Source organism: Pygocentrus nattereri, chromosome 17, assembly GCF_015220715.1.
Source record: "Pygocentrus nattereri isolate fPygNat1 chromosome 17, fPygNat1.pri, whole genome shotgun sequence".
Classification (NCBI taxonomy): Eukaryota; Metazoa; Chordata; class Actinopteri; order Characiformes; family Serrasalmidae; genus Pygocentrus; species Pygocentrus nattereri.
In genome coordinates this window covers 15059732-15087470 of record NC_051227.1, presented here as the reverse complement: position 1 = coordinate 15087470, position 27739 = coordinate 15059732, and the positions used below count along the sequence as shown (strand labels likewise).

The 27739-nt window shown below is 40.8% G+C and overlaps 1 protein-coding gene across 4 annotated transcripts; it reads left to right on the top strand.

The window, feature by feature from the left end:
- The first annotated feature begins 3841 nt into the window (after window positions 1-3841).
- Window positions 3842-26823, top strand: mllt1b (MLLT1 super elongation complex subunit b). Of its 4 annotated transcripts, none has more exons than XM_017706369.2 (13): window positions 3842-3966; window positions 8029-8209; window positions 9162-9244; window positions 12103-12246; window positions 12340-12465; window positions 14676-15085; window positions 16312-16510; window positions 17786-17867; window positions 19022-19130; window positions 21355-21454; window positions 23606-23671; window positions 23803-23874; window positions 25300-26823. In XM_017706369.2, exons 1-13 carry the CDS (start codon window positions 3955-3957, stop codon window positions 25426-25428), a joined length of 1713 nt encoding a protein of 570 aa, XP_017561858.1. In that variant the 5' UTR covers window positions 3842-3954; the 3' UTR covers window positions 25429-26823. The 4 variants fall into 4 exon arrangements, with proteins under 4 accessions (XP_017561858.1, XP_017561856.1, XP_017561857.1 ...); XM_017706367.2 differs by having other exon boundaries at window positions 23606-23680; XM_017706368.2 differs by having other exon boundaries at window positions 17783-17867.
- Window positions 26824-27739: the final 916 nt, after the last annotated feature.

Genomic DNA, 27739 nt, shown 5'->3' with positions numbered 1-27739 from the left:
GGGATTGGGCCTAAACTTCTAATCCACATCTGTGTCTGTTAGTAGAAGAGATAATATTTTATGATGACTTGAATTTGATGAAAGGCCGTTGTTGTGTGTACAGTCTTGTCATCAGCGAAGAGCAGAACCTGTTCATATAGAATGTGATCTGAATGGCAATGTAATTAATACATAACTGTGATTAATTATGTGATGATAATGGTGTTAATTCTGTTGTATGAAGTAATCGCTAGGAGTTTAATTCACTTTTTAAATGACCAGGAGTTTGACCAAGAAATTTGTTCTGAAAGCCGTTAAAGCCTTGAAGAGGATTTTGGGGTCTTCACTCTCATTTAATCTTGGTCCCCTTTAGACGGATCAGATGGTCCATTCAAAGAGCAGATGCTGTCCTGTAAGAGTGCAGTCCGTATAAAGCCCAGCTGAGGTGGGAGGTCGTCTCTCAAATACATCCAGAATAATCCTGACATTACGGCATCCTGACATTAAATCCAGAGAGGGTTAAGGTAGTTATAATCTTCTGGACTATTATCTTGAGATACTGAGTTAATTATCTTGTCATTTCAAGGTAACAAATTTGTTATCTTGAAATAACAAGTTAGTTATCTTATGATCTCATGATAGCAAAGTTATCTTGATCACTCATTATCCCAAGATAACAATCCAGAAAATTATAGCAACAGCTTTCTCTGGATTGTTATCTTGAGATAACATGATAAGTGACTCATTATTTCAAGATAACAATTTCGTTGTCTTAAGATAACAAGATAAGTAACTCATTACTTCAAGATGACAATATTGTTATCTTGAGATCACAAGATAATTAACTTGTTATCTCCAGATAACAGCTTTTGTTATCTTGAGATAGCAAGATAAATCATAACTCATTATTTTGAGATAACTTTATCTTGAGATTGCAAGATAATTAACCTGTTACCTTGAGATAGCAACTTTTGTTATTTTGAGATAGTAAGATAATTAACTTATTATCTCAAAATAACACTCCAAAAATGATATTCCTCAAGAAGAGGAAGAGAGTGAAGACAGGGCCAAAGATTCGATGGTGGAAGCTGAAGGAGGAGGATGGTTGCAGGCAGTTCAGGGACAAATTGCAACAGGCTCTTGGGGGCAGTGAGGAGCTACCTGAGGACTGGGAAACTACAGCTAAGGTGGTGAGAGAAACTGGCAAGAATGTGTTGGGTGTTTCGTCTGGTCAGAGGAAAGAAGACAAAGAAAGTTGGTGGTGGAATGAGGAAGTCCAGGAGAGTATTCAGAAGAAGAAGGCAGCTAAGAAAAAGTGGGATAACCAGAGAGATGAAGGAAGTAGGCAGGAGTTCTGTGAGGCTAGTCACATAGCAAAAGGAATGTTGGCAAAGGCTCAGGCCTATGATGAGCTGTATGAGAGGCTGGACAGTAAAGAAGGAGTAAAGGACTTGTATCGTTTGGCTAAACAGAGAGATAGAGCTGGAAAGGATGTACAGCAGGTTAGGCTGATAAAGGATAGAGAGGGAAATGTACCAGTGAGTGAACAGAGAGTGTTGAGTAGATGGGAGGAGTACTTTGAAGAACTAATGAATGAGGAAAACGAGAGAGAGAGGAGGACAATGGGGGGAGAGATAGTGGATCAGGAAGTGCAGAGAATTGGTAAGGTGGAAGTGCGGGCAGCTTTAAAAAGGATGAAGAATGGAAAGGCAGTTGGTCCAGATGATATACCTGTGGAGGTATGGAGATGTTTAGGAGAGAAGGCAGTGGACTTTTTAACCAGGTTGTTTAACAAAATCCTGGAGAGTGAGAGGATGCCTGATGAGTGGAGAAACAGTGTACTGGTCCCCATTTTTAAGAACAAGGCTGATGCGCAGAGCTGCAGTAACTACAGAGGTATAAAGTTGATGAGCCACACCATGAAGGTATGGGAAAGAGTTGTTGAAGCAAGGCTAAGGCGAGAGGTCCAGATCAGTGAGCAGCAGTTTGGTTTCATGCCCAGAAAGAGTACCACAAATGATTTCAAGGTGAAGGTGGGGTTACATCAGGGATCAGCTTTGAACCCCTTCTTGTTTGCAATGGTGATGGACAGGTTGACAGATGAGGTCAGGCAGGAGGCTCCATGGACCATGATGTTTGCAGATGACATTGTAATCTGTGGTGAGAGTAGTGAGCAGGTGGAAGAGAATCTGGAGAGGTGGAGGTTTGCACTGGAGAGGAGAGGAATGAAGGTCAGTAGAGACAAGACGGAATACATGTGTGTGAATAAGAGGGAGGCAGGTGGAAAGGTGAAGATGCAAGGAGTAGAGGTCGTAAAGGTGGATGACTAAGTCGTGGCCATGACTTAGTAAGGCGTGGGAACAAGATCACAGCTTACTAAGTCGTGGCCACACATTAGGATCTCGTTCCCACGCTTTAATAAATTGTGGCCATGACATAATTATCTTGATCCCACACCTTACTAAGTCATGGCCACACATTATTTTTTTTTGTACAGGATGTCACCATTTGTCATGGCTCCGTACTCTGGTCTTCCACATGACATACAGTTGAACGCTCCTAGAGAAATTACATTTTTGTGTAGTGCAAATGAGTTACACGTCCTCTACAGAGAACACAATTACTGTTTATTTGTGGATCGAATGGGGGACAGACATGACGAAATACAACCACGGAACACAAATCCAAACACTTCCAACAGAACATTCAAACAAATCAAACAGCACATACATCAAACAATGCATCCAAACAAAGACCAACAAGAAACTCAGGAAAACACAGGGCTTAAATACAAACAGGAGTAACGAGGGATAACAGGACGCAGGTGGAAAACACAGGTGACAATAACCAGGGGCGGATTCATGAAACAAGGGGGCTGGACTAAGAAGCAGGTGGATGAAAAAAGTAAACAAAAAGCACATGGACAGGTCTGGGAAGTTAACACAACAGGAGCACATGGACAGGACTGGGAAGTTAACACAACAGGAGCACATGGACAGGACTGGGAAGTTAACACAACAGGAGCACATGGACAGGACTGGGACATTAACACAACAGGAGCACATGGCCAGGCCTGGGACATTAACACAACAGGAGCACATGGCCAGGCCTGGGAAGTTAACACAACAGGAGCACATGGACAGGACTGGGACATTAACACAACAGGAGCACATGGCCAGGCCTGGGAAGTTAACACAACAGGAGCACATGGACAGGACTGGGACATTAACACAACAGGAGCACATGGCCAGGCCTGGGAAGTTAACACAACAGGAGCACATGGACAGGACTGGGACATTAACACAACAGGAGCACATGGACAGGACTGGGACATTAACACAACAGGAGCACATGGACAGGACTGGGACGTTAACACAACAGGAGCACATGGACAGGACTGGGAAAGGCCAATCGTGACATTATGCTTTATTTTTTATATTTTATTTGTATTTATTTATGTATTTATAAATATATATATATATATATATATATATATATATATATATATATATATATATATATATAATGTATTGCCCTACATTAGCCTGCATGTACCTAATAGAATAAAATAAATTAAGATACATTTTATAAAAAAACAATGTCTCCAATCTCAGGCAGTGCATTCATAACCATGTAATAACTCTCTGTGAGGGAGCTTTTAGAGGTGGATGTCTGGTTCCCATCACCACCACTGTGAACAATTCTGACTGCAAGATTCTCAAGAGGCAACCGAACCACTGTGAATGTTTGGCTCAACTTAACCACTTAATTATGCAGAGATTTGGGAGAATAGGTGGAATTCCCCACCTTTTAAGTGTCTGCCAGCCCCTGGTGATGATATTAGGACTTTTATTTTGAAGTCCTGCGAGTCTTGGCTGTTTTCTATGCGGGTTCAGCTGAGTCCCAGTGAGGATGCAGCTCCACATTCCTGCAGCACCTCAGTAAATAAAGCAGAGAGCCAGAGTCTAGGCCACTATGGAGAACATGGTAATGAGGAACCTGCGCTTTCTGGCAGCTTATATTTGCCGTTTGGGGGCACAGATGTGCAGGATTTGCGCCAGAATCATGGCCATGATGAGGGGCACTGACGTTAGGCCGCTTTGCTACCGTGATGCTGTGTGTCAGGATGTTAGATTTAGCTTAAAAAGAGCTCAAATGCGAGCAAAACATCAACACAAACTACACGAACGTGGTGTCAGAAGTAGCTCTGGGTTCCTTAGGGTCATAATAACGAGCTCTGGGTGAGCATGACATGTTTAATGTGTCGATAATGTGGTGAACTGTCGCTGTAGCTTGGCTTCCTATTCGCCAGCTTCTCGTTCGAATTTTCCCGTTCCACCTTAAATGATGCAGCAGACGCGACACGAACCGCCGCGCTCGATGGAGCTGCTGCGCTATTTAAGGTGGAACGGAAAAATTCCAGCAAGAAGCTGGCGACTGTAGCTTTGGTGCTCAACGTCGTCAGTGCTTTTCATAGAAGGAGTGAATCAGGAAGGGTTGTGGCCAAGAAAAGAGAGAAAATGGGCAGTTAAATGCAGTTTGTGTGAAAAAGAAATGATATTTGTTCCTCTTGGCCTCTGAACCTCCAGCTAGGTTCCCCATCTTTCACTTTCCTTCTTTTCCATTCATGCAGACTGACAGATATAGTTTGGGACGTCTGTTATCAGCTGTGCACTCTTCAAAAAAAGATGGTTCTTCAGGGGTAGGGTTCTATTTAGAACCATGAGTTCCATGTAGAACCACTTGCATGCTTAAATGGTTCTTATATATGGTGAAATTGATCTTCAGATGGATAGAGAACGTTTTTGACGTCGACTGTTAACGATGTCAAGGTTGTGACAATAGAGCCTTTTTCAAAAAGGTTCTCCATCAGTCTGAAGCAAAGAACTCTTTAATTGTGCAGTGGGTTCTTTGAGTGTTCATGGTTCTGTGTAGATCCGTTTTTCTTACTAAAGAACCCTTGAAGAGCCATCTGTTTCAAGAGTGTACAACCATTGTGTAGAACCATTTTCAAAAAAGGTTCTGTGTAGAATTCCAATCCATTTCACCAGGTGGAGAATCGTTTAAGCATGCAGATGGTTCTGTGTAGAACTCATGGTTCTAAATATAACCATTGTCCTTACTAAAGAACCCTTGATAATAAGTGTTTTTAAAGAACGTGTTAATGCACCTTTAGAGATACTCTGCTGCCGGATGAAAGTCTCGTATCTCTGAAATCGTAACTTTACAGGAGAAGGAAAAACCTACCTTACTTTTAATGTAAGTCAATGGAACCAGACGTCTTTCCAGGTCATTTTGAGCCGTTTCTTTTGGTCCATTCATCATGAAAGTTATGCACAATATAAAGGGCAACAGATATTTTCAAATTATGACAAAAACTGAAAAACGACAAAAATGAAGACTCATTTTTCTTCCGACAGCAGTGATATATATATATATATATATATATATATGTGTGTGTGTGTGTGTGTGTGTGTGTGTATGCAGGAAATATTGAGAAAGGCATTGCTGCATGACTTCACAACTTTATTTACAGGCTCTAATGTTCTGAAGGGCTTATCTTGAGAGGGAAATATCACAGCATTTAAAAATTTTCTCCACAGTTGATTTGTTGAGATGTAAACAGACTCATTCAGAGCAGTTTGGTCTGAAATGGTTGATTGTAGAGACTCAGATTTCTTTACAGTGGTGGTGAATGGAACCAGGGGTCATGAAAATAGCCATTTCACTTATCTACATTTCCCTTTAATGACGTGAGTCTGGAAACACTGGAATAGTGGGTGTCAACTAGGACAGGGTGTCATTCAAGGATGCCTCAATGATACTTTTATCATTAATACCTTCTTTAAATATCACTTCGTTGTTTACTTCTGTGGAAGTAATTGGACCTGTATTGAATTCCAGTAATATAATCTGTTCTTTTTTATGTCTGATCTTTAAGGTTTGTCTACCGGTGGGTAAAAGTGTCTTAAATGTTTTCCGTCAGCGTCGACAGGAGACACATTAACCACTGTGGCAACACGCGCCGTCCTATCAGTGTCGTTCTGTTGCTTTCGTAGAAAGTGAATCAGCCAAATGGACACGTCGAAGGTCATGTTTGTGTCAACCAAACTACAGGCCTCCAAAGTCCTTCTTAAAAGAAGCTTCTCTAAACAGCTGTTCAAAGTTATTTAATAATTCAGCCTGACGTCGTCCGGAAACGTCCGGCCTGCTGGCTTATATCTGTGGGAATGAAGCAGAACCTCGAGCTATTAGAACAGAGAACAGACTGAATTGTGTGATACGCTGGCAGGGTTGGCTGATATATCGTTTATTCAACTTTGATATCGGTTTTTAGTTTTAATTTTAGTGGCAATGGTAGTTAACAAAAACCTAACTAAGCACATTGTATGCTTAGTATTGTATTGTACTTCAGATTGATTTGATAGAACCATTGAAAATGCATAAAAAGTTTCCTTTCTACACACTTAAAAATTATGGTTCTTTAAGGGTTCTTTAGTAAAGAAAATGGCTCTGTATAGAACCATGAAGAATGTGCTGTAGATGGTTCTATACTGAACCTTTTTGAAAAGGCTCCTGTTGTTGCAATGTTAAGCTTCACACTTAAAAATGATGGTTCTTCAAAGGTTCTTTAGTAAAGAAAATGGCTCTCTATAGAACCATGGAAAATGTGTTATAGATGGTTCTATACTGAACCTTTTTGAAAAGGCTTCTTCTGTCGTTGTGATGTTAAGCTTCACACTTAAAAATGATGGTTCTTCAAGGGTTCTTTAGTAAAGAAAATGGCTCTATATAGAACTATGAACACTCCAAAGAACGCTTTGCATGATTAAAGGGTTCCTCAGATTAATGGAGAATGTGCTGTAGATGGTTCTATACAGAACCTTCTTGAAAAGGGTTCTTCAGTTGTTGCGATGTTGAGCTTCACACTTAAAAATGATGGTTCTTCAAGGGTTCTTTAGTAAAGAAAATGGGTCTGTTTACAACCATGAACACTCAAGGAACCATGGTTCTTTGCATGATAAAAGGGTTCTTCAGGTTGATGGAAAGTGTGCATTAATGTGCTGTTACCATGCTGTTATTTCACCATAACATCACAGGTTTTTCACAAACACTATCCGCTGAGATGCGGTTGCTAAGCAACGACTTTGACAGCAGTAGGAGACGCTCAAGCCATTTGAATGATTTTATTTCTTACTTTACCACAAACAGAAAACGGACACTGTTAAGATCACATTTGACCGACAGCCGATTTGGTCCGACTCTGAAGATGAGACGACACTAAATTCCCAAACTGTCGTCACCACTGAGCAGCTTTTCAGTCGGCAGCTGTGACAGAAGAACAGCTAAACCACCTCGAATCAGCCAGAAATGAACCCAATACCATTCGCCAAACGTGTCGTCTGATCTTCAGAGTCTGACCAAATCAGACTGAGCCATAAAACTGACCCAATAAAAAACTGAAAAGCTACTCAGTGGTGACGACAGTTTGGGAATTTCGTATAAGGAGCCGGAGAACGAACTGCCGGCTGAGCAGCGAGTGGACGGAGCTTGTTACTCTGATATAGCAACAAGCTGCTTGTTAATGAATAATAATTTGGAGGAAGGAACCGAACATTAAAACATATTAAACGCCGCATTCACAGCCAGTTTATTCATCTCTTACTGTATTTATTTACTCGAGGAGTGTGTTATCACCAATAACATCACAGCTGTGATGATCTACAGCCACCAAATCACAGCCGTGATGTTATTTCACAATAAAACACTCCCTCTGAAAAAAGGAAAAGCTGTGTTTTACGCTTAATTTATTATTCAGAGTTAAATGAACTCAATATTTCAAGTTAACCCGGTTTATTTCCGCATCATTTCTTACAGTGGATGACAGCAGCGCTCAGGAGGAATTGGGCTCGATCGCTTTATTAACGCTGAACTAAACATCACCTGATACTGTGATATATTAGCAGTTTTATCAGACCTGCACTTTGGGACTGGGGCTCATTTGCCGTTAGGGAGGCTGACCTGCTGTGTTTCTCTGTGTGGTGTTAGTGTACGGTGCAGGTGAAGCTGGAGTTGGGCCACCGAGCCCAGCTCAGGAAGAAAGCCACCAATGAGGGCTTCACTCACGACTGGATGGTGTTCGTTCGAGGCCCGGAGACGTGCGACATCCAGCACTTCGTGGAGAGGGTCGTCTTTAGGCTGCACGACAGCTTCCCCAAACCCAAGAGAGGCACGTATGCAACTTAAACTGTACTGTACCTCTGACAACACTTAGAGGTCTAGAGTTATAACATAGTAATAACAACAGTAATATCCATTTAACCTTTTAAAATCCCAGGCTTATTACATAGCACAGCTCATTATTCAGTAACTACATGGACTGCAATGCAAACTACCCTCTTAAAAATGATGCTTAAAGATACTTAAAGAACCCTTTGTGGGTTCTTTGCATCATTAAATCGTTCTTCAGATTGATGGAGAATGTGTTGCGTTTGGTTCTGTTTGGAACCTTTTTTGGTGAGGGTTTTGTGTAGCACCCAAAAGGGTTCTTCTATCCTTATGATGTCAACCTTGTAACAGTAGAAGAACCCTTTTGGTGCTATGTAGAGCTCTTTTCAAAAAGGTTCTCCATCAGTCTGCTGAACCCTTTTACAATGTAAAGAATTATTTATGCAAAGGGTTCTTTGAGAGGTCATGTATCTATTTGGAACCATTTTGTTTACTAAAGGGTTCTTTGCATTATTAAATGGTTCTTCAGATTGAAGGAGGATGTTTTGCGTTTGGTTCTATTTGGAACCTTTTTTGGTTAGGGTTTTATGTAGCAACCAAAAGGGTTGTTCTATTGTTAGGATGTTAAACTAAAAGAACTTTTTTTGGTGCTATGTCGATCTCTTTTCAAAAAGGTTCTCCATCAATCTGAGGAACCCTTTTACAATGTAAAGAACCACTTAATTATGCAAAATTGTTACAGTGTCAGAGTTGTAACAATAGAAAACCCCTTTTTGGTGCTACATAAAACCCTCACCAAAAAAGCTTCCGAATAGAACCACGTGCAACACATTCTCCATCAGTCTGAAGAACCCTTTTACAATGTAAACAACCACTTAATCAGTGAAGATGTTGGCTGCACTTGAGATTAGTTGTTTGTCTTTAGTCACTGTGTTTGTTTTTCTGTTGTCTAGTGTGTAAGGAGCCTCCGTATAAGGTGGAAGAGTCGGGCTATGCTGGGTTCCTCATGCCTATAGAGGTCTATTTCAAGAACAAGGTGAGGAAACTCAAAACACACACATATACACACCGATCAGGCATCACATTCTGACCACCTCCTTGTTTCTACGCTCATTGTCCATTTTATCAGCTCCACTTACTGTATAGCTGCACTTTGTAGTTCTGTAGTCTGAGTGGATCAGACACAGCAGTGCTGCTGGAGTTTTTAAACACCTCAGTGTCGCTGCTGGACTGAGAAAAGTCCAGTAACCAAAAATATCCAGCCAGCAGCGTCCTGTGGGCAGCGTCCTGTGGGCAGTGTCCTGTGACCACTGATGAAGCGAATGAGGCAGCGAAAGTGAAAGAAAAAGTGGGTTCATGCAGTTGAAGCACTGATTTAAATGACAATAAACTGAGGAAGCTGTGAGGCACTGGAGAGCGGGAGAGCTCCGTCTTTCCAGGCTAGCTGCTGTTAGCATTTGACTGTTTTGAAGCAGCTCCGTCACCCGTACAACATGGAGAATTGATGATACTGTAGATCAAACACGACACAAAAGCACCGCTTTCAGTTTAAACGCAGCTGAAAGTCGGACTCTGTTTGTCTGGTGTTGATATTGCAGTTCACCCCTCAAACTAGGCTGGTGTCTGAATGCTGTGATATGCTCTGATATGGAAGTGGTGGGACTGTTGGCAGTAAGACGGTGTGATCCATCACTGCCAGCTGATGTTTGCTGTTCGTACTAAGTTCACGTTGTTGAGTAACTAAACAGTTTAGCGCTGTTGTGGCCACTTGTTTAGCATCTGTAACGGGATAGCCGAGTCTCGTCACCAGACAGATAAAAATAATCTTTTCCTTTTTTAAATTATGTCTATTTCAAAAACGGCAGCTGTGCTTTTCCAGCTGATATAACAGCTCATCAGAACCTTTCTCCCACTGTCCCTTGACAGATCTGTGAGATGTTCCACTGTTTGGTGAGGGTTTGTCGTGTTCTGACCATAAAGGATAGTTTAAAACAGCGATTAACCACCCAGGAGAAAAAATCAGCCTTCAAACTGTAAAGAAATAATGATTTGACATTTATTTATTTATTTATTTATTATTATTTATACATTTATTTTGTTTATCGTGATAACATTTTTGGCCACATCGCCCGGCTCTAATCTATAGCGCATTCTCCATCAGTCTACAGAGTCCCTTTAATCATGCAAGGGGTTCTTTAAGTGTTCATGGTTCTGCACAGAACCATTTTGTTTACTAAAGGACCTTAAAGTTTTTAAGTGTGAACCTACAGCCATATGCAGAAGTTTGAACTAGCAGGGTCGTCCAGTCTCCAGTGTTATCCTCAGGGGGCTGGTGTGGCTGCAGGTTTCACTTCAAACAAAGCAGGAGATCACTTGATAAAACGAGTGAAAAGACTAAGATGGACTGGTTGAACAAGTGGAGTCAAGTGAGCTCCAGCTTGCCTGGAGTGAAACCTGCAGCCACACCAGCCTGTGCAAATAAGACTAGACACTCCTGTCTACAGCGACACTTAAATAGTGTCATTTTCTGCAAAAAGGTTTCTTATTACAAGCAAAAATTATTTTGGCTTGAAATCAGCATTGAATATTTTATTTTATTTTATTTTGGCTTGGAATTGACATTTAATATTTTATTTATTTTATTTAGTCAGGAAAATAGAATTTCTATTTATTTTATTTTATTTCAGCAAGAAAGTAGCGTTTAATATTTGATTTTATTTATCATACATGAATAAAATAAAATATTAAACGCTACTTTCTTGCTGAAATAAAATAAATTAAATTTATTTAAGTGAGAAATTGGCATGTACATTTTTTTTATTTTGGCATTAAATATTTTATTTTTTTATTTTATTTTGCATGGAAACTATTATATTTGATTTGTTTAATTTGGCTGAAAATCTGTATTTAATATTTTATTTTTATTTTTTTGTATTTTATTTCAGCTTGGAATGAGCATTTAATATTATATTAACTTTTTTTGTTTTATTTTGACTGGAAATGAGTATTTAGTGTTTTATTTATTTTATTTTGGCTTGAAATCAGTGTTTAATATTTTATTCATTGTGTTATTTGGTATTCTGTTGCACAGCATTGTCACTTGAGACAGAATTCACAGGTTTATATTTCACCATGTTTACGTTCATTCATGTTTATGTTCCCTTATGACAATACCCAGAAATCCTTACCCAAATTCCTTTGGTGTCAACCAGTCCTCACACCTTTGAGATGCATCGCCTGAAGGAGGTTTAAGCCTCTAAACCTGAAAATCTCCTTCTAGCGCTTGTCCTTTTAACAAGGACAACTCAGTGAAACGGCCACGCAGCTCTGGCAGCTGATTTGCTCACACAGTGACGTTTCCACTGGCTGTGTGTTTCTCTCAAGGAAAAAAGATTAGACATGTTGCAACCTGGAGAAGGTCAAAGGCTACAGTGTTGTTTTTCACTGAACTGCAGTATTTGCACTCTGGTGTGACAGACTGTTGCAACAAGACGGGTTCACTGGCAGACAAACGGACGTAGTTTAGCAGGGCTTTTATTGTATGTGCCACTGTTGTACTTGAGAGAAAAACTAAGAAAAAAGTAACTGGTAGAAAATGATTCCATCAGTGCTGCAGTTCACAGCCTGATCATAACTGTCAAAACTCTTTTTCATAAAGCCTTTTCCAGAACCTGCTGCAGTCAAGCCTCGTTGTATTATGTTTATTGTATTTTTTGCCGTGTACATAGATGAAAATGAGTCTTAGACTCTTCCTAAATGTTATTGTTGACTGACAGAAGAGTCCCAAACAAAAATAAACAAGTCTTTGTGTTGTTTAATGTTCCTATATGTTTATTTTTCATGTTTATTTGACTATCACAAATGTATATTTGTCTCTGATCTTGTCCAAAACAGGAGGAGCCTAAGAAAGTTTGCTTTAATTATGACCTCTTCCTGAACCTGGAAGGCAACCCGCCGGTCAATCACCTGCGCTGTGAAAAGCTCACGTTTAACAACCCCACAAACGAGTTTCGCCGCAAACTGGTCAAGGCTGGTGGGGTGAGTTGGCCTGTTTGTGTTGCTGCTGGCCTTTTTGCTGACTGAGCAGGTCTGTAGATGTTTCACTCTTTCTTTCTGCTCTTTCTCTCTCAGGTAATGGTCATACCTGAAGGAGCGGAGATGATGCCGAGGCCCAGTCCGGATTATCCTATGCTGCCCACTATTCCTTTATCGGCCTTCTCAGACCCAAAAAAGATCAAATCTTCCCATGGGATAAAGGTCAGTAACTGGACACCTCTTACACGTATTCTAGAAACCTGGCTTCATGCTGGCAGTAAATGGGAAGAATTTTACATGAATTACGTAAATGCAGGTATTGTTGATTTATCAAAACTACATATCTCTGACAAAGTAACATTCTTAATTAGGATTTTATTAAGACCTCATTTTAGCTAAGATTTTATTCCAAGGAAATTTGCACCATTTATTTTTAATAACAAGGGCAGCAGTTGTAAAAGAAAGCAAAGACGAGTAAAGGGAACTGGAGTACAGCAGAGATGTTTGTGTAGTACTGTTTAAAAGTCATGACATTAAAGTTGTTTAAAACTGCTTATGTGGACTTTGTGGTGAAACCGTAGGCCTTATCTCAATGCCACAGCTTTTCGTCCAAAAGAGTATATTTAGCCTTATGTTGGGTGTATGTGATGCGGTGGAGCTTCACGTGTCTCAGAGAAAGCTTGGCTGGCCTTCGCCGTTTAGTTTTGCAGCATTGTTTCACGAGGGGCACCTGGCTGACTAACTAAACTGGGGAGAAACTATGTAAAAATCCAGAGACAATACAAAATAGCTCTGTGGAACTGTGCTCTAAGGAGTAGCTCTGTGCATTTCTGTAGCTCTGTGAAGTAACTGAGTAACTCTGAAACTCTGTAGCTCTGTGAAGTAACTCAGAAACTCTGTAGCTCTGTGATGTAACTCTGAAACTGTAGCTCTGTGGAGTAACTCAGTAACTCTGAAACTCTGTAGCTCTGTGAAGTAACTCAGAAACTCTGTAGCTCTGTGATGTAACTCTGAAACTCTGTAGCTCTGTGAAGTAACTCAGAAACTCTGTAGCTCTGTGATGTAACTCTGAAACTCTGTAGCTCTGTGAAGTAACTCAGAAACTCTGAAACTCTGTAGCTCTGTGAAGTAACTCAGAAACTCTGTAGCTCTGTGATGTAACTCTGAAACTCTGTAGCTCTGTGAAGTAACTCAGAAACTCTGTAGCTCTGTGATGTAACTCTGAAACTCTGTAGCTCTGTGGAGTAACTCAGTAACTCTGAAACTCTGTAGCTCTGTGAAGTAACTCTGAAACTCTGTAGCTCTGTGGAGTAACTCAGTAACTCTGAAACTCTGTAGCTCTGTGAAGTAACTCTGAAACTCTGTAGCTCTGTGAAGTAACTCTGAAACTCTGTAGCTCTGTTGAGTAACTCTGAAACTGTAGCTTTGTGGAGTAACTCTGTAGCTCTGTGGAGTAACTCTGAAACTGTAGCTCTGTGGAGTAACTCTGAAATTCTGTAGCTCTGTGGAGTAACTAGCTCTGTGGAGTAACTCTGCAACTCTGTAGCTGTAAGGAATAGCTCTGTGGAACCCTGTAGCTCTGTGGAACTCTAGCTCTGTGGAATAGCTCTGTGAACCTCTGTAGCTCTGTGGAGTAGCTCTGTGGATTTCTGTAGCTCTGTGGAGTAGCTCTGTGGAGTAACTGTAGCTCTGTGGAGTAACTGTAGCTCTGTGGAGTAACGCTGAAACTCTGTAGCTCTATGGAGTAACTCTATAGCTCTGTGAAATAACAATGAAACTGTAGCTCTGTGGAGTAGCTCTGTGGATTTCTGTAGCTCTGTGGAGTAGCTCTGTGGATTTCTGTAGCTCAGTGGAGTAACTCTGAAACCCTGTAACTTTAAGGAATAGCTCTGTGGAACTCTGTAGCTCTGTGGAGTAGCTGTTTGAAACTCCATTCTCTCTGGAGCAGCTCTGAGGAACCCTTATCTCTGTAGTGTAGCTCTGTGGAACTCTTTCTTTGTAGTGTAGCTCTGTGGAACGCTATCTCTGTAGTGTAGCTCTGTGGAACTCTGTCTCTGTAGTGTAGCTCTGTGGAACTCTGTCTCTGTAGTGCAGCTCTGTGGAACTCTGTCTCTGTAGTGTAGCTCTGTGGAACTCTATCTCTGTAGTGTAGCTCTGTGGAACTCTATCTCTGTAGTGTAGCTCTGTGGAACTCTTTCTCTGTAGTGTAGCTCTGTGGAACTCTATCTCTGTAGTGTAGCTCTGTGGAACTCTTTCTCTGTAGTGTAGCTCTGTGGAACGCTATCTCTGTAGTGTAGCTCTGTGGAACTCTGTCTCTGTAGTGTAGCTCTGTGGAACTCTGTCTCTGTAGTGTAGCTCTGTGGAACTCTGTCTCTGTAGTGTAGCTCTGTGGAACTTTTTTATTATTTAATACACTTTCTTTCTACCATTAGGAGCCAAGTAAAGATGGTGCGGGTGGAAGCAGCAAAGGCCCCAAACCCCATAAACCCGCCAAAGAGCACAGAGAGCGCACAAGGAAAGACTCTGAAAGCAAAGCCACATCCAGAGAGAGTGACCGTGACGGAGGGAAATCCACACGAGAATCTTCCTCCTTCTCCAGGAAAGCCACAGATACCAGGGGAAAAGAGGAAACTAAAACTGTTCCCAAAGCAGCCTTTAAGGAGCCCAAACTCACGCTGAGGGAATCTAAGATGGACGCAGGTGGAGGAGGAACAGCAGCAATAGGAGGAGGAGGAGGAGGAGGGGGAGGAGGAGGAGGAGGGCAGCTGGAGGGACGAGGCGTAAACAAACGCCCCTCATCCACCACAGAGTCTCCCAAACTCAGCTCCAAGAAGCAGAAGAGGTTAGACTGGGTGTGATTTCAATACTATATCAGAAAATAAAAATATAAAATTTTCAAACCAATATATGGAAATGGAAATCTGCATGGCTAATAAGGCCCTACTGTCTTATCAGCGTCTCTCATTTACTGTATTTCAACCGTGTCAATGATTTCTTTTTTCTGGGCTCAGCAAATATGATTTTATGACATTTTAAGTAATAAAATATCAAAAAAATTCATCGTGACCACCTAATTCAAAATGTATTAGAACTGAAAATTCTAGTAGCCTTACAAAACTGCTGGCCAGTATGAAGGGATGCATCATTATATATTAGGGCTGTTAGGGTGGCCACATATTTTATTGGCACTGCAGTGCTATATGAAGCAATTGAGAAATGCTTTCAAATGTATTAAAAACACATCAGTGATTTAAGTCAAACCTTTAAACTGCATTATTCTTATTCACTTACTTGCCTGGATATTTTGATATTTGATAACATTTGTGATTGGTCAAGATGCTCATGGCACAAAATCTTTGTTTAGATTTAAACCCTGATTTTCATATTACAGACTTAGGCAAAGTAAGTGTTATTGTACAGGGAGATTCACTTGAAAGAGGCCCAGAGTATTCTGTTGTAACTCCCGTTAGGATGAAGCAATCTGAACCAAAAAATAAGCTACGTGTCTTGACGTGTGTGTAATCGATTGTATTAAATGCGGTGCTGGAAGTGATCTCCGTTTTCTGCCAGACACATTTCGACATGGCACTCCATGTTCCTGAACGTATCGCCAAGCATTAGTGAGGTTTAAAGTTGCGACGGCTGTCCGGCGACTACCTCATCGCTCCGACACAGGGACATCCTGGCTTGTTCGAAGCTCCATATACTGAGAAGCACATTGCATGTTGTTTTGCTCAGATTACTGCATCCTAGAGAGAGTTATTACAGAATATTCAGGGCCTCTCTGTAATATGCTATATTACAGTAACAATAAGCAAACACTAAAGACTGTATATACAGGGGGAAGATGTTTAATGATTTATCTCTGCTGGTTTTTAGTGCTGGACTTTTTTTTCCAAATGATGTCTAATTATGCCATTTTTCCAGCGTCAGATTTGTTTTTGTCTATTAATTAAGCTTTTGGGTAGTCGTCCAAAAAAGTAAGCTGTCATAATATTTACAGTGATTAAGTGAAATGACAGTGAAAATATCATAATATTGTGTATTTGCTGTATCACTCACTCTTAGCGTGAAGGGATCCACCAGTGGAGGCTTAAGCAGCAACTCCCCCCGCATTTCCTCAACCACCCCCTCCACCTACCCAGAGAAGAAAGTGTCAAAAGAAAAGAGGCACTGGGCCAAGATGAGACCGGACGTCCAGGAAGTGAAGAGGCAGGCTGAGTCTGATGAGTCCAACTCAGAAGAAGAGGCCTCCTCCAAATCTGAGGTGAATCAAGTGGATAAAGCTGCGGCTTACATCCACAGTCTCTTCTTTTTAGGGCAGGGGTCGGCAACGTGCAGCTCTTTTACTGCCCTGTTGTGGCTCCACAGCAGAATCAGATTTGTAGGTAATAATAAAATAATCCTCCTTTACAGTAAAATAAAGCTCTGCTGATCGTTCAACACAGTTTAACAGTAAATGGTCTTAAACGTGGAGTTAATGTAGAACTGCTGATTCACCCTGCTGGTCACCACAGCAACACAGACAACAATCTTGCTGAGCTAGTAGCTAACGAAACGGTAAAGAGAAAGATTTAAGATGGACATCAATAATTTTACTTATTTGCATTCAAAATCACTCCAGCTGGTTTCCTGATACGTTTAGTCTGCAGTGAGAAACTGACAAACACTAAAAAGTCGTGAAGCTGTTTCAGCTTCTCATTCACCAGCCTAATGTTCAAATTTTCTTGTTCCACCTTAAATGGTGCAGCAGTTACATTCCAGCCCCTCAGACACCATTTAAGGTGTAACGAGAAAATTCAGCCTTGTAAAAAGTCGAAACGTTGAGAGACATTTTACAAAAAACTCTTCCGCTTCTGCCTAAAAGTTTCCTGCCGGAGATGCGAGAAAGTGGCTACGTCTGAGCTAAAGCTTAACGCAGAGCAAAGTAAGTCTGCGTTTAGTTTATATTACCACTAGTAGCCACTAGCCACTAGTACATCAGCATGTACTGAGACACATTTACAGCCAAGATGGTAAAATGTACATGATGTGGTTCACAAGGTTTGATTTTTTTTGACAAAATGGCTCTTCTTAACATTTTGGCTGGCGACCCTGGTTTTAGAACATAAAAAGTTCTGTGGTAGATACTGATTTTAAGGGCATAAAGATTCAGATATGTAATGTCCTATTGTTGTGATTATGTTGATATAAAAAAGTGAAATATATACAGTAGAGTCCAAAAGTTTTAGTTCAGTAGTTCTTTACTGGCTGATAAGCCTGTTGGTTCTCAGTTGTCACACTTCCAGCCTTAAGTCATATAAATATTGTAGCACAATATTGCAGCTACACAGATTTCTTCGTTGTATTGGTTACTGTTCATTAATTTTCTTAATTACTTATCAAATGTTATTGTGGTACTTAATATTTAACATGTTTGTTATTTTAAGCATAACAGTGTTTTGTGTCAGGTTTTCCAGTTCAGTATTATTGTAAAATGGGTCAGCAGCCGGCCTCATGTTCCGTATTGTATTTTTATTTATATTTGTGTTTCCTAAAGCAGTCGGCCCAAACCAGCCCCTCCAGCTCCAGCTCTAGCTCCAGCTCAGACTCCGACTTTGAGCCCTCACAGAAGCAAGGCCAGGGTAAGATCTGATACCGTATTTACAGTAGATTAACAGCAGTTACCGCACTGTTTCTGTAGTCCACCTGCACCACACAACGTTTTTCTCTGCATTTTAACTGAACGCTTATTGATTATCTACATTTTCAAACTGTTTTTTTTTTCATTCCACAGATTTTTAAAATTACTTATTTTACTGCATAATTCTGTGGTTGAAATGTAAACAAATGTCTACATGTAAACAACAACGTCTACAGACATCAGGCGGCGTATTCAACCTACTAAAGCCGCGTCCAGGTCTTCATTAAGGTCACACAGACTTATTGAAGTGGTTTAAGTCACAGCAAGCCTTGCTGTAAATGTGGCAGGTCACCTTTTTAGACAGCAGGTGTTGTATCATGTCAAATGTCCGACTTGAACACACACACATCTTCTAAGCCGTTCTCCTTCTGGGTTGCGGTAGGAGCCTATCCCAGCTGTCATTGGGTGAAAGGCCCTGGACAGGTCACCAGTCCATCGCAGGGCAGACAGACAGACACATTCACTCCAAGGGGCGAATTAGCATGTCCATTTGACCTGGTTACATGTCTTTGGACTGCGGGAGGAGTCCGGAGAACCCGGAGGAAACCCATGCAGATACGGGGAGAACATGCAGACTCCACACAGAGAGAACAGTGGTTGCCTGGCCGGGGAATCGAACCCAGGCCCTTCTTGCTGTGAGGCGACAGTGTTGCCCACCGCACCACATATGAACACATATTATTAAAGATTATTAAAAACAGAAATGTAGAAATCTAGCATCCATATGTCTGCATGATGTGCGTGAATGTGAAGGAGAGTCGGATTCTGCAGGGATTCTCTGAGAGTTCAGCTGTGTGTTTTGTTTTTAAAGCTCACAGTAAGTCCTACTCTTTCCTGAACCACATCAGCAAGTTTGCGCCACCTTAACGAAGACCTGGTTGAGGTTTGAGTGGGTTGAGAGACGTTTTGGGGGTTTATTTACAGAAATGATTTGAGTGACCGTTCACTTGGAGTGTTTGTTAGCTACATTAGCCTCATAGGTCCAGCTTAGTAAAGACACCAGACATTACTTGGCTGGTTAACTGTATCGAGTGTAAACGGAAAACTGTGTACAATTTCCAAACCATTCCTTTAAGTGTCGTGCTTTGTGTGCAGGACCTTTGCGCTCCATGGTGGAGGATATGCATTCTGAAGGATCTGATGATGACAGCAGCTCAGAAGTGGAAACACCAATGAAGAACACTCCACCCAACCAGGACTCACGGTAATACATTAAACAGATACATTATTAATCCTACCAGCATACCTGGATAAGATTAGTCACTTAGTCACTCCCTAGTGCTGTGATATTTGTTCAGTACTGAAATGTAAGTATAACCATATATTAGAGGTGCAAAAATGCATTTTGATAGTCCACAGATTTTGGAATTTCACATATAAAAATACTACTACAAAAACAACAACAACACTAATAATAATAATAATAATTATTATAATGATAATAAACCTAGGAACAATACAGTTTGATGTTATGCTGTTAATAAAGGGTGATGCATAAAGATTAATCCAATTTCAATGCACCGTATTTTTATAACCATGAGGCATCTAGGAACCAATCACAATCCAACTGTAAGAGGGGGTCATAGAGTTACTGACTGTGGCTCCCTTCAGTCTGAGAGGAGATGTGACCCCTGAGCAGAAAGTGTTCTGCGTTCTCCACTTCAATAAGTGAATCCGTCATAACTGCAGCGTGATTTTATGGGCAGTGAAGCTTCAACAGCTCAGAGCGTTCGGCGTTGGTTCCACAGCACTGGATGATCTCCGAAATCTCACTGAAAGAGCCGTGAGTGCAGCGACACCCGACACGCTCAATCCAGTGTGGGATGAGTCCGTACAGCTGGAGGAGGTTCAGACTGAGACCTTGTACAATTACATAATAAACTTTATTCTCATTTAAACCATTTACAGTTCACTGCATTGATCTGTAACGATTTACAAGTGAAATTAATCTTGAAATCCATTCATCTTTGTGAATCACCCTGTTAATCGAACACTGACTAACTGCATTTTTCATTACGGCCCATATTCCCAATATGCTCAGAAAAGAGTTTTGTGACAAGATTTAACACAATAATGTTAACGTATTTCCGTATTGCCAACCCCTGTTTTCCACTACTGTGTAACTAGCTGCTCCAGTTACATTTGTGTATTCAGTGTATTTTTAAAAGTAATTCTAAATTATACCAAAATAACATAAGCAAATCATAGTGAGATTAGATTAAGAGTCGCACTGAAAGAATCTCAGAAGTTGTTCAGTGAAAAATCGCATTACTCCATTTTCCACTTTCTACAGATGTCCAGATTTTGCTGCCATAGTGACAAGGCTGACATTTGCTTAGAAACACTAGTTTCTGTAAAAATATACCCCTGTATGCTCTCAATCCGCTCTAACTGCATCCAGCTCTTTGTTAAGGTCGCACGTACTTGTCGATGTGGTTTAGGGCTGCTTACACAAACACAACTAAGGTGGCTGTTCGTGTAACTGACAGTAAATCATATTGTGTCTTAAACCACATCAGCACGTCTGCACGACCGTAATAAAGACCTGGATGCAGAAGTTTTGGGGATGTGTTTTACAGAAATGATTTGTTCGACTCAGTCCCATTTCACCCCTCGCCCCTACCACTTAACCCTACCCCTCCATTTTGCACATTCATGTCTGGGGGTAGGGTGTCCTGATTCTTGTCTGAGATAGAGGGGTAGGGCGAAGTGTTAGGGCTACATGACCCTCCAAATGGAGATTTTTCACAGACACTCCAGACAGTGTTATGAGAAAAAAGAAAAGATTTACAGTAACCGTTGAATTATAGTTTAATGTTTCTATTATTGTCATTTTCTTCATAACAAGCATTAAAAAATCTCCCCAGTGGTTTGCTGGTGTCTCTGTAGCTAAGTAGCTAAATTTCCTGATGCACCTTAAATAGTCCAGCAGTTCTGACATCTGAGGTACCAGAATGTAACTGCTGCACCTTTTAAGGTGGAATGGAAAAGTTCTAACAGGAAGCTGGTGAATATCTGACTTCAGCTTCATATCACTGAAGAATTAGGGGTGGGTGATGATAAATAATTGCCCCCTCTTTGAAGGCTTATGATCCCTAAATGTAACTAAAGCCCAGCAGTGAGGAGCTGAGCTTTAACCTCCTCTGCTGTCACTGCAGACGGGCAGGGTCGCCTACAGAGCAGCGCTGGTAGCTGTTAATGAAGTGATGCTCTTTATATTTGAGGCTTTCAGCCACTAACTCAGTTCCAAGGTGGCACTTGAAAACAAGGGGTAGGACTAAAAATAAGAAATAGGATGAGGCCGGTGTCGATTTCTAATGATTGCTAGCAGTGTTAGCCCCGTGGATCTGGCGCTGACCAAAATAACCTAAATGAAGCCTTTTGGATTTGCACCCATCATAATATAAACATGAAAGTTTTCTTTTCAGCTTGAGCATGGACAGTGAGAGTGATGGAGTGGAGGAGCCTCGCCCCCCCAGCCAGGAAGCCCCTTCCCCTCCCCACAATCTCAGCACAGTCAACCTTAAGGTACAGTTTTGAATTATTAGCACTGAGCTAACCTTTCTCAGGTAAATGTCCTGAAGATGGTATCGTTACAGGTGTTTATATAGTAGTGTTCATATTTTAAGTCAGAGTGTTTTCCAGTTTGGTTCTTGCTGACCCCAAAACAGTTCACATTCTCTCAGCTCCCAGAACAACTAAACCAGGTATGCATTGATTAGTTGAGGTGTGTTTGGAACTGGGACACATTAAAATGTGAGAAATTGAATACACATTGGATCATATGTGTACATATTCTATATATTGTAGGGTTTTAAGATAAAATTCCACTTATTTTCACAGTCGCTGCATAATTCAAGGGTTAAGATTGAGAGTGATTTGATGTGAAATGCAGACAGACAGACAGACAAATCGATAGATAGATAACTAGATAGACAGATAGATAGATAAATAGACAGACAGATAGAGAGATAGTTAGACAGACAGATAGATAGATAGACAGACAGATAGATAGACAGAGAGATAGTTAGACAGACAGACAAATAGATAGACAGATAGATAAATAGACAGACAGACAGAGAGATAGATAGTTAGACAGGCAGAGATAGACAGACAGACAGACAGACAGACAGATAGATAGATAGATAGATAGATAGATAGATAGATAGATAGATAGATAGACAGACAGATAGAGAGATAGATAGATAAATAGACAGACAGATAGAGAAATAGATAGTTAGACAGGCAGAGATAGACAGACAGATAGATAGACAGACAGACAGACAGACAGATAGATAGATAGATAGATAGATAGATAGATAGATAGATAGATAGATAGATAGATAGAAAGACAGATAGAGAGATAGATAGATAGATAGACAGACAGATAGCGAGATAGATAGATAGATAGACAGACAGATAGCGAGATAGATAGATAAATAGACAGACAGATAGAGAAATAGATAGTTAGACAGGCAGAGATAGACAGACAGATAGATAGACAGACAGACAGACAGATAGATAGATAGATAGATAGATAGATAGATAGATAGATAGATAGACAGATAGAGAAATAGATAGACAGACAGATAGAGAAATAGATAGACAGACAGATAGATAAATAGATAGAGAGATTGTTAGACAGACAGACAGACAGACAGATAGATAGATAGATAGATAGATAGATAGATAGATAGATAGATAGATAGATAGATAGAAGGGACATTGCAGTGTTAGTAGCAACACATGTAATAACACTTAAACTTACATATATTTGGCACAAATAAAAGATAGAAATAAAACAGAATAGACACAAATTAGGCAGAAAAAAAATACACAAAATGACATAAGTATGAGAGAGAGCTGAGACATTGTTTTAGTTTTACAGTAGTTTTAAGAAGGTTTTGGCCTAAATCATCTTTTTAAAAACACTTTCATGGTGGAGAGAGACATGCACGGTGTTATGAGCCCAAATAGTTCCTGAAGAAAACTTATTTTCTAGACAGCAAGAAAACTTATTATTATAAGATTTAGCGCTATTTTACCATCACCAGCAAATATGACTCGTGTAGGTTCTCTGGTGGTTCTGGATAGTGAATAAAATGTCTATACCTGTGTTGTAGTCATAGCGACACCTGGTTCCTGTCACCACCACTGTAAAGACAGGAGTCTCTACACTCCTATATAAAACCATCAACGCTGAAAGGACCTTTTGCACAGTTCTTTGCGATTCTTTGTATCATTAAAGGGTTCTTCAGAGTGTTGGAGAATGTGTTGTGTATGGTTCTATGTAGAATCTTTTGAAAATGGTTGTATATAGCCCCAAAAAGGGTTCTTCTAATTTTCGGATGTCATGCTTGTTACAGTAGAAGAACCCTTTTTGTGCTATATTGCACCCTTTCTGTTTAGAACCATCTTAAGCACATTTTCCATCAATCTGAAGAACCCTTTCATGATGTAAAGAACCCTTTAATCATGCAGAGGGTCCTTTGAGTGCTAATGGTTCCATATAGAACAATTTTCTTTACTAAAAATCCTTAAAGAACCATTTGTAAGTGTGTACAATCAACCATTTTACACACACACTCTGAATGATTTCACCTCAGTCATTAATCCCACATAAATTTAGAAAAGTTGGTGGAATTCCCCTTTCAAGAACGGGTTTTGTGGTTTTGGTAGATGCTGGGGAAGAAGAGTCCAGATTCCTGCACCAGAGAGAAGATGATCAAGAGGGGATACGACAAGGTAGGAAGGGTAAATAAAACAAACAGTACTTTAAATAAGCAGGACTTTGAGATGACGTTCAGCTGTGAGTGGCTGCTCGTACTGCAGAGTGTGTCTCCAGTGATGGCTCAGGGTCACTTGTGTCATTCCAGGCTTATACTGAGGAGCTGGTGGATCTCCATCGCAGGCTGATGGCTCTGAGAGAGAGGAATATCTTACAGCAGGTCAGAGCACACAGCACTTTCTCTCTTTAGTGCCTCATAAAAGTCCCTTTTGTTTGGGTCATTCTACAGAAATGTGCATTTCTGTGTCCCTAGCGTTTACAGATACTGTATATTACACTTGAAAAACATGTTAGGGTGACACACACAAACACACACACACACACACACACACACACATACACACACACACACACACACACACACACAGATAACAGATATTTTAACAGTTACACCTTCTTGAGCCTCAATTTAGCAATATTGGTTTATAAATCAATCATATAGAATTCCAAGCACCACAGAAGAGCTCGTCCTCACAGTCATGTGTGAAGGCTGAGGCCATATTTTCAGGTAAAAAACAATAATCTATACATGACTGTGAAAATAAATATTATAAAAAATAAATATGATAAAATATATAATGAAAGCTCCCCAGGAGTCGCATCACTGGTGTTACTACGTAGCAAAAAACTCTTATTTTGAAATAAAAGTTAAACTGATGACATCATTCAATTTCCTTTGACCTGTTTTCTGTGGATCTATGAAGAAAAGCTCATGGTCCACTGTGTCTTTCAGTTCTCTGACGTTTTCTCATTCAGCTCATGATCTCATATGAAGCCTTTAGCTGACGTCACTGGTGTGGCCGACTTTATTTTGAGGTCACTGTGAAAAATAAAACACAAATGGACTAAATTCCATGTTTTAGTGGATGTTCCGTGATGGACAGCGTGTGGTTTGATGTTCTGCAGCAGCCGTTTAGTGAAATGCATTGTTCATTAAAAACGTCTCTGGTGTTTCCTTTATTATGTGGAACACCAGTGACGATCAGTAACACCAGTGACTCCTATGGAGGACAGAAAAGAGGAAGTTTCTGTAGAGTTAATTAATACTTTTTAACCCCACAAATGGAGAAATTTCACCTCCGCATTTAACCCATCCGTGAAGTGAAGCACCACATACACACCAGTGAATACACACATACGCTAGGGGGCAGTGAGCACACTTGCCCACTTAAATAGATCCTTTCCAGCAGAAATATACCCGTCAAGAAAAGATTACAAAGCCATTTGTGAGGCTCTGGGACTCCAGTGAGCCTCAGTGAGAGTCATTATCTCCAAAAGGAGAGAACGTGGAACATTGGAACAGTGGTGAATCTTCACAGAAGTGTCCGGCCCACCAAAATGCCTCGCTTGCCACAGATAAGGTCAGCGTTTGTGACTCCATCGTTGGAAAGAGACCGGGCCAAAAAAGGGTACCCATGAAAGAGTTGCAAGGCCAATACCACTGCTAACCAAGAGGAACATAAAGGCCTAAATGCATACGTACTCCGGTGGTGGATCTACTCGTCCACGTGCTGATTCCCATCATATCCAATGTTCTGTTGAACCATTTCTTTTGTTCTGACTTTTCTCTGATTTGTTTTTTCAGATAGTAAACCTCATCGAAAAGACAGGCCACTTCAACGTCACCAACACCACCTTTGACTTTGACCTTTTCTCCTTGGACGAATCGACGGTGCGTAAACTTCAGAGCTACCTGGAGGCTACCTCCACATGACAAAAAGGAGCGTTTTATCCCTCTGTCACCTCACCTGGCGAAAAGGAAGCCTCTAAACAGACCCAGAGGCAGAGGGACAGGTTCTGAAAGCAGCGTATAAATGCACAAGGAGTGAAAAAAGAAGACGACATAATACTGTAAAAGATAACGGACAAGAGGGCTGGGGTGGACTTCAGGGTCGATCAAATGAAGGCAACACTTCGTTTTTGCACTAAACCTAAAGAAACTGTCGGCACAATGCTGTCCAGAACGGACGTGACTTCGCCGAAGGCATCGCAACTGTATACCGGTTTGTTATTAATAGTTACAATACAAAGACCCGTTTGTGCCAGAGCCGTAACACTGATGGCATGGATAACTTGCTCATGTCTCCAAGGGCTTTGTGCAAAGGTTTCTCACTGAACTGAACTGCAGCTGTATTTGCCCTCACATCTCCTTACCCTCGTTTAGCTTACATGCCCCTCTCAGTGTGGTGGTGTGGAAAGACACGGCCAGATACCAACCTTAAAGGAGTGTTTCATCTAAAAATGCTAATGTGGATTGAAAGATAATGTGGGCCAGGCTGAAGTGGCTCAAATCCGTTTTTTTTTTGCTGACACGCATATGATGTTTCTCGAGGTGTGTGGACAGCCCTTAGGGATGGGTGTGGTCATTTAAACATGCAGTTATGCAAACTCATCTTAGTATTAATTTACCTAAAATAAGATTTCCATAGATTTCCCAAAATTCCAGGGTAATTCAGTCCTTGAGATGTAAACTGATGTTTTGATGTGAATTGTTTAGAGATTCATTATAGAGATTCGGGTGTCTTTACAGTGGTGGTGATAAGAACCAGGGGTCGCCATGACTACAACACAAAAATGCCATTTACTATCCAAAACCGCCAGTCAACCTACATGGGTCTTCTGAGCTTTACCTGGGATGTTGATGATGTTAAAACAGTGATACATTTTAAAAAGTATGTTTTCTTTGGGGAACATTTTACCGTTAAACAGCTTGCATGTTCTTCTGCACCATTAGTGTGTTTTAATACGTATGTTTTAGGCAAAAACCTTCTCCAAACCATCATAAAACAACGTCTCAGACATCATTTGTGTAATATATTTCTGTAAGGGAGCTTTTAGAATCATTAAATTCCTTAAGACGTCTGGTTCCCATCACCACCACTGTTCATTTCACATCAGACCACTCTGAATGGCTTTCTTTACATCTTAGCCATTTAATTATGCTGGAAATCGAAAAATTGGTGGAATTCCTTTAACTGGGTATTCAGATAAGATTAAGAGATGCTTTATTAATCCCACAAACGGGGAAATTCCACCTCCGCATTTAACCCATCCGTGAAGTGAAACACCACATACACACTAGTGAATAGACACACACACTAGGGGGCAGTGAGCACACTTGCCCAGAGCGGTGGGCAGCCCTATCCACAGCGCCCAGGGAGCAGTTGGGGTTAGGTGTCTTGCTCAAGGACACCTCATTCATGGACTGTCGGCACTGGGGATTGAACCCGCAACCTTCCGGTCACAGAGCCAGTTCCCTAACCTCCAGCCCACGACTGCCCCAAGATAAGATCACAGATCACCTCTTATCCTAGCTGCAGGCATAAATATATATCAAACCCTCCATATATTTATTTGACTCCTATTCGTATAAAGGGCCAATAAGTAAAACCACATTTTACATACTTTTTTAATGTAAAAGAGTTCAATGTAGTATGTGAACATTGTTAAAAGTCTCAAAACCGTTCACTTCTCAGTCCATACATGTAAACTAAGCTGCGGAAAAGCCTAATTTGAATGAATTGTTTTTGTGATCTGACGAAAACTGAACATATTGACATACATCTGCTTATTCAGGATACAGCAGTTTAGCTCCGCCCACTCACACTGAAGTTATAAGGAGTGTTTCAACCCAGACTGCTTTTTGAGCTAGACACAGCCAATCAGAACACAGCTTATTTACACACACAGATCAGGCATAACATTCTGACCACCTCCTTGTTTCTACACTCATTGTCCATTTTATCAGCTTCACTTACTGTATAGCTGCACTTTGTAGTTCTACAGTTACAGACTGTAGTCCATCTGTTTCTGTGATACTTTGTTAGCCCCCTTTTACCCTGTTCTTCAGTGGTCAGGACCCCCATGGACCCTCACAGAGCAGGTACTATTTGGGTGGTGGATCATTCTCAGCACTGCAGTAACATTGACGTGGTGGTGGTGTGTTAGCGTGTGTTGTGCTGGTACGAGTGGATCAGACACAGCAGAAACAAGGAGGTGGTCAGAATGTCTTAAAGGCACAGATT